The following is a 16,322-nucleotide window of genomic DNA, read 5'->3' on the forward strand; positions in this document are numbered from 1 at the left end:
TGAGTTTTCCATATTGAACTTCTTCAATATCTTGTCATGGTATGTACTTTGCGAAAGACCTATGAGGCGTCTCGATCTATCTCTATAGATTTTGATGCCTAATATGTATGCAGCTTCTCCAAGGTCCTTCGTTGAAAAAATCTTGTTCAAATAGGCCTTTATGCTCTCCAACATCTCTATGTCATTCCCCGTCAATAATATGTCATCCACATACAGTATGAGGAAAGCTACAGAGCTCCCTCTCACTTTCTTGTACAGACAGGCTTCTCCGTAAACCTGTATGAACCCAAACGCTTTAATCACCTCATTAAAGCGAATGTTCCAACTCCGAGATGCTTGTACCAGTCCATAGATGGAGCGCTGGAACTTTCACACTTCGTTAGCACCATTAGGGTCGACAAAACCTTCTGGTTGCATCATATACAACTCTTCCTTCAGGTTCCCGTTAAGGAACGCTGTTTTGACGTCCATTTGCCAAATTTCATAATCATAAAAGGCGGCAATTGCTAACATGATTCGGACTGATTTCAGCTTCGCTACGGGAGAGAAAGTCTCTTCGTAGTCAATTCCTTGAATTTATCGAAAACCCTTTGCGACAAGTCGAGCTTTATAAATGGATACATTACCGTTTGCATCAGTCTTCTTCTTGAAGATCCATTTATTTTCTATGGCTCGCCGGTCATCGGGGAAGTCCACCAAAGTCCATACTTTGTTCTCATACATGGATCCTATCTCGGATTTCATAGCTTCAAGCCATTTGTTGGAATCCGGGCCCGCCATCGCTTCTTCATAGTTCGAAGGTTCACCGTTGTCTAGCAACATGATTTCCATCATAGGGTTGCCGTACAACTCTGGTGCGGAGCGTTCCCTTATGGACCTTCGCGATTCAGTAGTAACTTCATCCGAAGCTTCATGATCATTATCATTACCTTCCTCTTCAGTTGGTGTAGGCGCCACAGGAACAACTTCCCGTGTTGCGCTACTATCCTGTTCGAGAGGGGGTGTAATTACCTCATCAAGTTCTACCTTCCTCCCACTTACTTCTTTCGAGAGAAACTCTTTCTCTAGAAAGGATCCGTTCTTGGCAACAAAGGTCTTACCTTCGGATCTAAGATAGAAGGTATACCCAATAGTTTCCTTAGAGTATCCTATGAATACGCATTTCTCCGCTTTGGGTTCGAGATTTTCTGGTTGAAGTTTCTTCACATAAGCATCGCATCCCCAAACTTTAAGAAACGACAACATAGGTTTCTTGCCAAACCATAGTTCATACGGTGTCGTCTCAACGGATTTAGACGGTGCCCTATTTAAAGTGAATGCTGCAGTTTCTAATGCGTATCCCCAAAATGATAGCGGTAAGTTGGTAAGAGACATCATAGATCGTACCATATCTAATAAAGTGTGATTACGATGTTCAGACACTCCGTTGCGTTGTGGTGTGCCACGCGGCGTCAGTTGTGAAACGATTCCACACTTCCTTAGGTGTGTGCCAAACTCGTGACTCAAATATTCTCCTCTACGATCAGATCGTAGTCACTTAATTTTTCTGTCACGTTGATTCTCGACCTCATTCTGAAATTCCTTGAACTTTTCAAATGTCTCAGATTTGTGCTTCATCAAGTAGATATACCCATACCTACTCAAATCATCAGTGAGAGTGAGAACATAACGATAGCCACCGCGAGCTTCAACGTTCATTGGACCACACACATCAGTATGTATTATTTCCAATAAGTCGGTTGCTCTCTCCATTATTCCTGAGAATGAAGTCTTAGTCATCTTGCCCATGAGGCACGGTTCACATGTGTCAAATGATTCAAAGTCAAGAGACTCTAATAGTCCATTAGTATGGAGCTTCTTCATGCGCTTAACACCGATATGACCAAGGCGGCAGTGCCACAAGTATGTGGGACTATCATTATCAACTTTACATCTTTTGGTACTTACACTATGAATATGTGTAACATCACGATCGAGATTCATCAAGAATAAACCATTCACCAGCGGAGCATGACCATAAAACATATCACTCATATAAATAGAACAACCATTATTCTCTGACTTAAATGAGTAGCCGTCTCGCATTAAGCAAGACCCTGATACAATGTTCATGCTTAAATCTGGTACTAAATAACAATTATTAAGGTTTAAAACTAATCCCGACGGTAGATGTAGAGGTAGCGTGCCGACGGCGATCACATCGACCTTGGAGCCATTCCCGACGCGCATCGTCACCTCATTCTTGGCCAGTCTCCGCTTATTCCGCAGTTCCTGCTTTGAGTTGCAAATGTGAGCAACAACACCGATATCAAATACCCAGGAGCTACTACGAGCGCTGGTAAGGTACACATCAATAACATGTATATCACATATACCTTTAACGTTTCCGGCCTTCTTGTCCGCTAAGTATTTGGGGCAGTTTCGCTTCTAGTGACCCTTTCCCTTGCAATAGAAGCACTCAGTCTCGGGCTTGAGTCCATTCTTTTTCTTCTTCCCGGCATCTGGCTTACCGGGCGCGGCAACGGCTTTGCCGTCTTTCTTGAAGTTCTTCTTACCCTTGCCCTTCTTGAAACTAGTGGTCTTGTTGACCATCAACACTTGATGCTCTTTCTTGATTTCTACTTCTGCAGACTTGAGCATCGAGTACAACTCGGGAATGGTCTTCTCCATCCCTTGCATGTTGTAGTTCAGCACAAAACCTTTGTAGCTTGCTGGGAGAGACTGGAGGATTCTGTCAATTATAGCATCATCCGGAAGTTCGACTCCAAGTGAAGTCAGACGACCATGTAACCCAGACATTTTGAGTATGTGCTCACTGACAGAACTGTTCTCCTCCATCTTACAGCTAAAGAACTTGTCGAAGACTTCATATCTCTCGACACGGGCATGAGCTTGAAAAACTAGCTTCAGCTCTTGGAACATATCATATGCACCGTGTTGCTCAAAACGCCTTTGGAGTCCCGTTTCTAAACTGTATAACATGCCACACCTAACCAGAGAGTAGTCATCACTCCGCGTTTGCCAGACATTCAGAATGTCCTGGGCTGCTGCGGGAGCAGGAGGGTCACCTAGTGGCGCATCAAGGACATAAGCCTTTTTAGCTGCTTCAAGGATGAGCTTCAAGTTGCGAACCCAGTCCGCATAGTTGCTACCATCATCTTTCAGCTTGTTTTTCTCTAGGAATGCGTTGAAATTGAGGTTGACGTTGGCCATCTACAATATTTATAAAGACAACTTTTAGACTAAGTTCATGAAAATTAAGTTCATTTAACTAAATTAAGTATGAACTCCCACTTAAATCGACATCCCTCTAGTCATCTAAGTGATACATGATCCATGTCGACTAACCCATGTCCGATCATCACGTGAGACAGACTAGTCACCATGGTGAGCAACTTCATGCTGATCGTATTCAACCATACGACTCATGTTCAACCTTTCGGTCTCTTGTATTCGAGGTCATGTCTGTACATGCTAAGCTCATCGATTCAACCTAGGTGTTTCGCGTGTGTAAATCTGGCTTACACCCGTTGTATGTGAACGTTAGAATCTATCACACCCGATCATCACGTGGTGCTTCGAGACAACGATCCTTCGGAACGGTGCACACTTAGGGGAATACCTTCTCGAAAATTTAAGATGGATCATCTTATTATGCTACCGTCGTTCTAAGCAATAAGATGAAAAACATGATAAACATCACAATGCAATCATATAGTGACATGATATGGCCATTATCATCTTTGCTCTTTCGATCTCCATCTTCACGCATCGCATGATCATCATCATCACCGGCGTGACACCATGATCTCCATCATCGTGTCTTCGTGAAGTCGTCACGCCAACTACTACTATCACTACTACTATAGCTAACCGTTAGCAATGAAGTAAAAGTAGTAAGCACATGGCGTTGCATCTCATACAATAAATTAAGACAACTCCTATGGCTCCTGCCGGTTGTCATACTCATCGACATGCAAGTCGTGAAACCTATTACAATAACATGATCATCTCATACATCATACATGCAATATCACAACTTTGGCCATATCACATCACATGTCAAACCCTGCAAAAACAAGTTAGACGTCCTCTAATTGTTGTTGCAAGTTTTACGTGGCTGATTTGGGTTTCTAGCAAGAACACTTTCTTACCTACGTGATATCCACAACGATGATTTGCCAAAGCTATTTACCCTTCATAAGGACCCTTTTCATCAAATCCAATCTGACTAGGGTAGGAGAGACAGACACTCGCTAGCCACCTTTATGCACGGTGTGCATATCTGTCGGTGGAACCAGTCTCACGTAAGCGCACGTGTAATGTCGGTCCGGGCCGCTTCATCCCACAATACCGCCGAAAAAGAATAAGACTAGTAGCGGCAAGCAATTGACAAATTATCGTCCACAACCTTTTGTGTTCTACTCGTGCATAGAATCTACGCATAGAAAACCTCACTCAGATGCCAATGTTGGGTAACGTAGCATAAATTCAAAAAAATTCCTATGCATATTCAGATCTTCCTATGGAGAGACCAGCAACGAGAGAGGGTGAGAGCATCTTCATACCTTTGAAGATTGCTAAGCGGAAGCGTTGCTAGAACACGGTTGATGGAGTCGTACTCGCGCCGATTCAGATCGCGGTGTGATTCCGATCTAGTGTCGAACCACGACACCTCCGCGTTCAACACACGTGCAGCCCGGTGACGTCTCCCGCACCTTGATCCGGCAAGGAGGAGGGAGAGGTTGGGGAAGAACTCCAGCAGCACGATGGCGTGGTGTCGATGGAGAGACGAGGTCTCCCGGTAGGGCTTCGCCGAGCACCGGCAGAGAGGAGGAGAAAGAAGGGCAGGGCTGCGTCGAGGGAGAGGGAAAAGTGTGTCTCCAAAAGCCCAAAAGTGCCCACTATATGTAGGGGGGGGGAGGGGCTGCGCCCCCTTGAGGGTTTCCCTCTCCTGGGAGGGGCGGCAGCCCTAGATGGGGGGAGGTGCGGCAGCCAAGGGGGGAGGAGGGGTGGCGCACCCTTCTGGTGGGCCTTAGGCCCACCTGCGCTAGGGTTCCCCCCTCTCCCTTCTTCTTGCTCCATGGGCTGAGTGGGGGGGCGCACCAGCCCACCTAGGGTCTGGTTCCCCCCCGCACTTGGCCCATCTAGCCTCCCGGGGTCGTTGCCCCTTTCCGGTGGACCCCCGGGGCCACCTCTGGTGGTCTCGGTTGTCCCGATACATTACCGGTGACGCCCGAAACACTTCCGGTGTCCGAAACCATCCGTCCTATATATCAATCTTTACCTCCAGACCATTCCGGAGCTCCTCGTGACGTCTGGGATCTCATCCAGGACTTTGAACAACTTTTGATAACCTCGTATAGCAATTCCCTATAACCCTAGCGTCATCGAACCTTAAGTGTGTAGACCCTACGGGTTCGGGAGACAGGTAGACATGACCGAGACACCTCTTCAGCCAATAACCATCAGCGGGGTCTGGGTACCCATGGTGGCTCCCACTTGCTCCACGATGATCTCATCGGATGAACCACGATGTCAAAGATTCAATCAATCCCGTATACAATTCCCTTTGTGTGTCGGTATAGAACTTGCCCGAGATTCGATCGTCGGTATACCTATACCTTGTTCAATCTCGTTACCGATAAGTCTCTTTACTCGTTCCGTAGCACGTCATCGTGTGACTAACTCCTTAGTCACATTGAGCTCATGATGATGTTCTACTGAGTGGGCCCAGAGATACCTCTCCGTCACGTGGAGTGACAAATCCCGATCACGATTCGTACCAACCCAACATACACTTTCAGAAGTACCCGTAGTGCACCTTTATAGTCACCCAGTTACGTTGTGACGTTTAATACACCCAAAGCACTCCTATGGTATCCGAGAGTTGCACAATCTCACGGTCAAAGGAAAAGACACTTGACATTAGAAAAGCTTTAGCATACGAACAATACGATCTAGTGCTATGCTTAGGATTGGGTCTTGTCCATCACATCATTCTCCCAATGATGTGATCCCGTTATCAATGACATCTAATGCCCATGACCAGGAAATCATGATCATCTATTGATTAACGAGCTAGCCAACTAGTGGCTTGCTAGGGACACATTGTGATCTATTTATTCCCACATGTATTATTGTTTCCTGTTAATACGATTATAGCATGAACAATAGACGATTATCATGAACAAGGAAATATGATAATAACCATTTTATTATTGCCTCTAGGGCATATTTCCAACAGTTCTAGACTTTAATGAGATTGAGGAGTGTTTCCTTAATTTGCATCTTGCGGATTCTACTGTCAAGAAACCCATGGGAAGGATCAATGATGTTATTATTATTGCAAATAGGAACTATGTACCCGTGGATTTCATTGTGCTTGATATAGATTGCAATCCTGCATGCCCTATCATTCTTGGTAGACCTTTCCTAAGGACTATTGGTGCTATCATCGATATGAGGGAAGGGAATATTAGATTTCAATTTCCTTTAAAGAAGGGCATGGAGCATTTTGCTATAAAGAAAATAAGATTGCATTATGAATCCATGATGAGGGCTACTTATGGTTTGAGCACCAAAGACGACAATACGTGATTCCATCACCTTATGCCTAGCTAAGGGCGTTAAATAATAGCGCTTGTTGGGAGGCAACCCAATGAATTTATCTTTTTCTTTCTGTTTTGTTGCGTCCACGCCATCATAATTTTGTTATGACTGTGTTTTTTGTGTTTCTTTTTGTGTTTGAGCCAAGCAAATCCTTTATGACTAGTTTTGGTGATGGTTGTTTGATCCTGCTCGAAAAAGACAGAAACTTTTCGCTCACGAAATTATTTTTCATTTTTATTTAGAAAGAGATTTTGAGTTGATTCTTTTTTATTCTGGTTGATATGCCATTTGCCCAGGATTTCGTAATTGTTCAGAATTTTTGAGGTACCAGAAGTATACAAAGTATACAGATTGCTACACACTGGTCTGTTTTTGTCAGATTCTAATTTTTTTTTGAGTTGGTTGCTTGTTTTGATGAAACTATGGATAGTATCGGGGGTACTAGCCATGGGAAAGTGAGAATACAGTAATCTAACACCAAATAAATAGAAATCAAGATTGCTACAGTACCTAAAGAGGTGGTAGTTTGTTTTCTTGTGCTAATGAAATCACGAGTTTCTGTTTAAGTTTTGTGTTGTGAAGTTTTCAAGTTTTGGGTGATGTTCTCATGGACAAAGGGATAAAGAGTGGAAAGTGCTCAAGCTTGGGGATGCCCAAGGCATCCCAAGCCAAATTCAAGGACACCAAAAAGCCTAAGCTTGGGGATGCCCCGGGAAGGCATCCCCTCTTTCGTCTTCAATCCATCGGCAACATTACTTGGAGCTATATTTTTATTCACCACATGATATGTGTTTTGCTTGGAGCGTCTTGTATCGTAGGAGTCTTTTCTTTTTGTTGTGTCACAATCATCCTTGCTGCACACCTTTTGAGAGAGACATGCACTCATCGTGAATTTGCTAGAATGCTCATTGTGCTTCACTTATATCTTTTGAGCCAGACCATTTTGCTCTATGTGCTTCACTTAGATCTTTTAGAGCACGACGGTGCGTAACTTGGTAGTTGGCTTATGCTATAAAAGTAGACCCAAAGGTGATAGGTACCCAAAGAGGATACAAAAACTTCCATCTTCATGTGCATTGAGTAGAAAGAGAAATTTGATTCCTCTCAATTAGTTTTGAGACGTGTATTTGGTAATATTAAGAGTTATGTTAGTAGGGTGTGGTGAATCTAGAAATACTTGTGTTGAAGTTAGTGATTCCCATAACATGCACGTATGGTGAACCGCCATGTTAGGAACTCGGAGCATAATTGATCTATTGATTGTCATCCTTTGTGTTGCGGTCGGGATCGCGCGATGGTTAACACCTACCAACCCTTCCCCTAGGAGTATGCGTTTAGCACTTTGTTTTGATTACTAATAAAAACTTTCGCAATAAGTATGTGAGTTCTTCATGACTAATGTGAGTCCATGGTATAGATGCACTTTCACCTTCCACCATTGCTAGCCTCTCTAGTGTCGTGCAACTTTCGCCGGTGCACAAACCCACCATATGCCTTCCTCAAAACAGCTACCATACCTACCTACTATGGCATTTTCATAGCCATTCTGAGATATATTGCCATGCAACTCCCACCGTTCCGTCTCATGACTTGTGCCGTCACTCTCATATTTCCATTGCATGATCGTAAGATAGCTAGCGAGATGTTTCAATATCATACGCCAAGCTAGATCGTTGCTCATCCCAGTACACTGCCGGAGGCATTTCCTATAGAGTCATCATCGTTCTGAGCTTTGAGCTGTGAGTAAATAAAAGTGTGATGATCATCATTATTAGAGCATTGACCCATGTGAGGAAAAAAAGGCCAAAGTTGCCCACAATAAAATGAAAAAGGGACAAAAAGAGGTCCAAGAGCCCAAACAAAAAAAGAGAAAAAGAGAGAAGGGACAATGCTACTATCTTTTCCACACTTGTGCTTCATAATAGCACCATGTTCTTCATGATTGAGAGCCTCTCGTTTTGTCACCACCATATACTAGTGGGAATCTGTATTATATAACTTGGCTTGTATATTCCAATGATGGGCTTCCTCAAAATTGCCCTAGGTCTTCGTGAGCAAGCAAGTTGGATGCACACCCACTAGTTCTCCTTTTGAGCTTTCACATACTTGTAGCTCTAGTGCATCCTTTATATGGCAATCCCTACTCATTCACATTGATATCTATTAATGGGCATCTCCATAGCCCTTAGATACGCCGAGTCAATGTGACCATCTCCTCCTTTTTGTCTCACAACCACCACCACACTCTATTCCACCTTAGTGCTATATCCATGGCTCACGCTCATGTATTGCGTTAGAGTTGAAAAGGGTTTGAGAAAGTAAGACTGCGAAAACAATTACTTGGCCAATACTGGGGTTGTGCATGATTTAAATTAGTTGTGTGAGGATGATGGAGCATAGCCAGACTATATGATTTTGTAGGGATAACTTTCTTTGGCCTTGTTATTTCGAAAGTTCATGATTACCTTGCTAGTTTGCTTGAAGTATTATTGTTTTCATGTCAATAGCAAACTATTGTTTTGAATCTTACGGATCTGAACATTCATGTCACATGAAAGAAGTTACAAAGGACAACTATGCTAGGTAGCATTCCACATCAAAAATTTAGTCTTTATCACTTCCCTACTCGAGGACGAGCAGGAGTTAAGCTTGGGGATGCTTGATACGTCTCCAACGTATCTATAATTTTTTATGGTTCCATGCTATTATCTTGTCAAACTTTGTATGTTTTGTATGCCTTTTATATCTTTTTTTGGACTAACTTATTAACTCAGTGCCAAGTGCCAGTTCCTGTTTTTTCCGTGCTTTTGACCCTTTTCAGAGGAAGATTTTAAACGGTGTCCAAACGGAATAAAACTTCTGAAAAGATTTTTCCCAGAACAGAAGAAACGCATGAGAAGTGAGAACCAATGCAGGGGCCACCAGGAGACCCCACAAGCCCCCTAGGTGCAGCCAGGGGGGCCCGCGCCTAGCAGGCTTGTGCGCCCCTTGTGGCTCGTCTACCCTACCTCTTCCGCCTATAAATTCAGGAAAAATCCAAAACTGCGCAAGAGATCCACGAAAATACTTTTCCGCCGCTACAAGCTTTTGTCTCCACAAGATCCCATCTGGGGCACGTTCTGGTGCCCTGCCGGAGGGGGGATTCAGATACGGAGGGCTTCTTCATCAACACCATGACCTCTCTGATGATGCGTGAGTAGTTCACCATAGACCTTCGGGTCCATAGCTCGTAGCTAGATGGCTTCTTCTCTCTCTTGGATCTTCAATACAAAGTTCTCCATGATCTTGATGGAGATCTATCCGATGTAATCTTCTTTGCGGTGTGTTTGTCGAGATCCGATGAATTGTGGATTTATGATCAGATTATCTATGAATCTTATTTGAGTTTCTTCTGATCTCTTATATGCATGATTTCATATCCTTGTAATTCTCTTCGAGTTGTGGGTTTTGTTTGGCCAACTTGATCTATGATTCATGCAATGGGAGAAGTGCTTGGTTTTGGGTTCATACCGTGCGGTGACCTCACCCAGTGACAGAAGGGGTAGCGAGGCACGCATCGAGTTGTTGCCATCAAGGGTAAAAATATGGGTTTTACATCATTGGTTTGAGTTTATCCCTCTACATCATGTCATCTTCCTTAAGTCGTTACTCTGTTCATCACGAACTCAATACACTAGGTCGATGTGTGGAGTAATAGTAGTAGATGCAGAAAGTATCGGTCTACTTGTCTCGGACGTGATGCCTATATATATGATCATTGCCTTAGATATCGTCATGACTTTGCGCGGTTCTATCAATTGCTCGACAGTAATTTGTTCACCCACGGTATTATTTGCTATTTTGAGAGAAGCCTCTAGTGAACGCTATGGCCCCCGGGTCTACTTCACATCATATTTTCAACCTTACACTTTTACTTCATTGCACTTTCCATCTTCAGATCTCACTTTGCAATCAATCTTGAAGGGATTGACAATCCCTTTATAGCGTTGGGTGCAAGCTCTTTTGTGTTTGCGCGGGTACTTTGGAGTTGACCTTGATTATCCTACTGGATTGATACCTTGGTTCTCAAACTGAGGGAAATACTTAGTGCTCCTGTGCTGCATCACCCATTCCTCTTCAAGGGAAAAACCAATGCAAGCTAAAGAGGCAGAAGTGGAGAAGCTCCCGAAGGTCAATCCTCCCTCCGGTAGGGTGCCGGGAAGAGGTCTCCTCACGCTCCCAATCTTGGAAGCGCTGCGACGGCGGAACAGTGGAGAAATTCAGGATTCCAGAAGTTTTTAAGGGTTTCCTCTCGGGACTCTAAATATAGGCCAAAGGAGGGCACCGGAGGAGGTGGGATCCACCCAGGTGGCCTCCTCACGCGCCCTAGGGCCTGGCCGCGCTAGCAGGTCGCCTGGGAGGCCCCTGGCCCCCTCTGGCCCATCTTCGGTGATCCGGAAGCTTCTGTTTCGCTGATTTTTTATATATTTTTTCTAGAATTTTCAGGCTTCGGAAAGTTGGGTAAAAGCCCCTGCAAAATAGACATCAGAAGTCAGAAACTGGCATTGGGTGCACTGAGTTAGTAGGTTAGTCCAAATATGTGTAAAATGATATAAAAGTGTAGAAAAACATATAACAATGTCACCCAAAAGATCATGGAACAAGAAAAAATTATAGATACGTTTGGGACGTATCAGGTATGCATGTATCTTCTCCAACTCTAATCCTAGAGGGCAGACAACCTTCTTTGCTTCCTACATACTGTCGAGCAATTCGTTGTCCTTTGGAAGCATCTTATTTAACATTTTCAGAAACTTTTCAAATCCCTTGTCAGATACACCATTTTGTGCCTTCCACTGAAGCACTTTCACTGTGGTACCCAGCTTTTTCTTGTCATCTTCACAATTTGGGTACAACAAATTTTTTTGATCCTCTAACATGCGTGGCAACTTAACTTCTCCTTTTCACTTGCGCAATTTCTCTTTGCATCAGCAATGGACCGACCAAGATCATCAGCGGGCTCATGTGATGCCTCTTCTTCAGATTCTTCCACCATTATAGTACCATCGTATTCGAGGAACCTAGCATAGTTTTCATCATCCTCTTCTTCTTCATTCTCTTCATTAGAACTTTTTTTCTCCATGCTTGGTCCAACAGTTATAGTCGGACATGAAACCGGACATAAACACGTGGACATAAGGGAATTTTGAGCTAGATTAATTCCTATCATTCTTACACACACCACATGGACAACATATAAAATCACCCCCCTTGTTTGCCTCAGCTGCACGTAGAAAACTATGCACGACATTAATGAACTGGGAAGAGCGTCGGTCATCGTACATCCATTGCCTGCTCATCTCCATTACACAACACCAAAAAGACCAAATTAATACAAGTTCATATATAAAGTTCATACACACTTATTCTCATAAAGCAACATACAACTATCTACCTAAAGCATTTAAATGCAACAACAAATGCGATCAAAATCGCAACTAAGTTAATAATTGATCCAACAGCATAATGATACCAAACCTCTTTATTAGCATCATATTTTCTAATCTTTTTAATCTTCAAGCGCATTACATCCATCTTGATCTTGTGATCATCGACGACATCGACAACATATATACAACTCCAATTTCATCTTTTCTTCTTCAATTCTTTTCAAAAAAAAATTGAAATACTCATTTCCTTTTTCAACTAAATTTAACTTCTCGGCAAGAGGGCCGGTTGCAATTTCCGGCTCACATACCTCCTAGATAAAAATATCTATGTCAACTTGATAGGTATAATTGCCATAAGCATGAAATGCAACAAATAGTTATAAAATATATTATACCACATCCGAATCATAAAAACCAGACGAAGGATATTAAAACCATGGCACTACGTATAACAAATAATCATACAAGTGAAAGTATTATACAAGAACTATCTAAATCATACAAATAAGATATTTTTCACAAAAAGGATAAGAACAAGAGCCTCACCAAGGTGGTGCCGACGATGGGCCGACGCGGGCGATCGACTGCGGTGAGGACAGGGACGGGAAGGCAGTAAGTAAACGACACCTACACATATGCTAATTAAGAATTTAATCTGAGCTCAAATTGCATATTAATCAAATAAACTACTCCCAAACTAAAACTCACAACTCACTATACTTATAGAGTATGAAACAAGCTAAATTAGAAACGAGAGGTGAAAGCATGAAGTTGCTAACCTTTTACAACCCTTGGATAGATGGGATGCCTCAAATTTTTACAAATGTTGACAAAAATGAAGGATCAGAGCTCGAGCCATGGGGAAAACTGAGAAGAGAAAACAAAAAAGATGAGCTCGGGCCGAATGAAGGGGTTTATATAGGGACATCTTTAGTCCCGGTTGTTGATACAAACCGGGACTAAAGGTCCACCTCTAGTCCCGGTTGATAATAACAACCGGGACGAAATGGATTCGCTGGGGCCCAAGCCCGACGTCAACCTACCATCATCCCTTTAGTGCCGGTTTGTAAATACCAATAGGGACTAAAGTTCATAAATGTACCAGAACTAATCCTGATCATATCCCATCCGCTCCTAGCCGTTGAAATCATGACTAATGCTTACATTAATCCCGATCCGAAGGAACTAATGTTGTGGACGAAAGGTCTGTTTTCTATTAATAAAACCCATGTGAGAATTAAGCATTTGAAGGAATTCTAGTCTGTTATAGCACACTGAATGAAACCCTGCTTATAACTGAGTTAATAATCTACATCGATGATGCCAAGAAGTTAATCTCTTGAGAATACTTAAGAAAATATGGTTTCTGAACTAGCAAGGACAAAATCATAAGGCAATCAAATTCCGAAGTGCAAGAAGGGAACACAAATTTAAATGTGATAAATAAGTTTCCATTGACTAAAAAAATAGCACACCACATTTCACCCAGGGTCACTTTATTTTTTGCCACTTGCTAGACGATTAACCCACGAAAGGGCAAACCAATATTTAGGAAAAGGAGAGGTCCATATCTCAAAGCACGGCCTACTTGAAGTAAGCAATAAAAATGAAATGATAAAAATGAAATGAAAACACTCTGTGAAGCATTACCATCAGTAAGGCCTTAAAATATTTGCATGCTAATGCATGACGTAGACGTCGTACTCGACGTTGGCGTCGCCGGTCTTGATGTTCATCGAGTAGGTCCGGGCCTGCGCGTACCCGCGAGCGAAGCGGAAGGCGCCGGTGCCGCCGACGATGGGCATCTCGCGGACTTTTGCGAGCGGGAAGTTGCGGCCGAGCACCGTGAGCGAGCTGCCGTTGTAGGGGGCAGAGGTGAGCACGAGGTTCATGATCTGCAGGAAGCCCATTGCCGTCTGGTCCGCCCCTATGTAGACGCCCTGGGCCCGTCCCACGGCCGCTGACCCGAGCTCCGGCTTCTCCGTCAACGGGTCGTCCATAACGTACACCGCGCCGAAAAGGGTTTGCAATGGCTCATTCGCCGGCCCTGCCACCCGCATCGCCGATGGAGACGCGCCCCTCGAGCTGTCGTGGAAGTAGAAGTGGAGGTGTGTCTGTGCCGCTGGGTCGGCCCCCGGGCGACGCCCATGGGCCAGGGCCCTGTTACCGGGCCTATGGGCCCCGCTCACGGCTGACAGCGCCGTGAAGAGCACAAGAAGCACCACCACTCCCTTGGCCATCTCTTGAGCTAAGTAAGTAAATGTGTGCTACTCCGTAGATGCTACGTGTGTCTGTGACTTTGTGCTCTTTCATGTGTAGGTCACCAGCTATTTATAGTGGATGGAAAGAGCGTAAAAGGAACACCAGCCACACGCGGCGTGCAGCAATTGGGATTCAGAAGGCTGCTCCATAAACTGGACTAGTAGTAGGGTAAAATGGACACCAGTGCTGATGGTGATATGCAGCTGGGGAGCACAATGCACAGGAGCAATGGTCATGATGTTACTTGTGGATTGTGGTTTTGCTGTATCAACAGATTTCAGCTGTCGGTGGCGAGTCAACTACGGAGAACTATTTGTCACTCGGGTGGAAATCAAATGTCAAAGGCTCAGAACCCACATGGAGGATGAATATATGCAACTGGCAAGATGAAGCACAGGATGGTATTTGTCCATAGTGATAGTAGGGTCAAGTAGATCCCGCCGATTAGATCGACGATTCCACTGACTGTATCGATGGCTATGATAAAAATGATAAGAATCATGGTGCGGAATATTTTGTGGCATGAGGAGTAACAAATGGTCCGTGAGTTATCAAACTGCAAATCACGTGACCCTGGTACCCCAAATATTTCACAGGAAACCAGTTCAACTAGAGCTTTTTTATGATACCCTATAGTGAATGTAAACCATCCATCTATGAAATTCAATAGCCATGACCGATCTGTACTGCTACAATCAGGCCAACAATATGACCAACAATATTGGTAGGACCGGTCGTTCTTGACCACCAGTATACATCAATATTGGAACTTCTACGATTCAGCCTCGCCCGACCCACCTCGCCCGTTGTTCTCGCCCACTGACGCAGGTGGAATTCCGGCGGCCACCACCGTGCCTCCTCTTCCTTCTCCAGTCCGCCTTCCCTCCCTCATCAAGCTTGAGTCCCTCCATCCTTTCGTGCATGGATCCGGGGCTCACCAGCATGGCGTAGGTCTCAGCCCGGATCGTGCTTTTCTCTTCTGCCGGTTCGACAACCATGAGGGGTTGACGAAACCACTTGGCGCCGTTGTCCGACGACGCGGAGGCTTGCCGTGTACAGAATTTCATCTTTCCGGCCATGGAGCCTAGGCATGATGGAGGAGGACCTTGACTGAGCCGTGGCCACCATGCCTTGGTTCCATGTAAGGATGTGATGGGCTTGTGCATCGCAGGACAAAAGAGAACGTAACGGCAGGATAGACGAGCAGGCGGCAGGTGGAAGCAAGGTCAACTTGTTTTTCTTTTAGTGATGGAAGCAAAGGCAGCCAAAGCATGCATGACGGGATGGGAGCAAGCAGGCGGTGTTGATTCCCACCTATTACTACGAGGGAATTTAGTTATACTGGTCCCCTGACCAGCAGTATAGGGTAGCGTAAAATAGCTCTTCAACTAGGGGTCTTCCAAGAAAATCCATGAATTCTTTTCGTTTTCACCTTGTAAGTATCTCACATTAAATGATATATATACCGTAGAACAGTTGTTCGATGGTTAGTGGCTCAAAAAAAAAAGATGTAGCAAACGACACGTGAGTCATCAGATGGTTTTGTTGCGGTGTGTTGAACTAATTTGGAATTGCTGCAATAGAGCAACCTTTGAATTTAAACTTCCTAAGACACCATTTGAGGTTGTGTTTGCATTAGGTGCTTCATTTGCTTTATTAGGCAGGGATGCAGAAATGTGAGGATCGTGAAGATTTGTTGAGGGGCTGTTGAAGGATAACGCGAGGAACACGATGTGGATTTGGGCTGCTGCACATGAAGGCACATTCATCGTCCCCATAGGACTGGGTGGAAGAATTTGCAAGTCTGGTTAGCTAGATGGATCCCTATAGTTGGTCGTTTTGTTTGGAGTCCGTTGTTCGCTTAAAACTATGTTTGTTGTTATGTTATAATGAAAAGGGGAATTGCCTGATTCAAAAAAAGAAACAAACTGGATGAAATGAAAAATATTTGTTTGTTTTCTAACACAAAATTATTGATTTGTTGGTAGACAAGCTAGGATGCAGAATGTTGGCCGTCGC

General features: G+C 44.0%; 1 protein-coding gene across 1 annotated transcript; it reads right to left on the reverse strand.

Moving 5' to 3' along the window:
• Positions 1–13,520: 13,520 nt before the first annotated feature.
• LOC123446169 (dirigent protein 22-like) lies at positions 13,521–14,328 on the reverse strand. Its single transcript, XM_045122847.1, has one exon. The coding sequence runs from the start codon at positions 14,279–14,281 to the stop codon at positions 13,721–13,723; it is 561 nt and encodes a 186-aa protein (XP_044978782.1). The 5' UTR covers positions 14,282–14,328; the 3' UTR covers positions 13,521–13,720.
• Positions 14,329–16,322: the final 1,994 nt, after the last annotated feature.

The sequence above is a fragment of the Hordeum vulgare genome, chromosome 4H (genome assembly GCF_904849725.1).
Source record: "Hordeum vulgare subsp. vulgare chromosome 4H, MorexV3_pseudomolecules_assembly, whole genome shotgun sequence".
In the NCBI taxonomy this organism is placed as follows: domain Eukaryota; kingdom Viridiplantae; phylum Streptophyta; class Magnoliopsida; order Poales; family Poaceae; genus Hordeum; species Hordeum vulgare.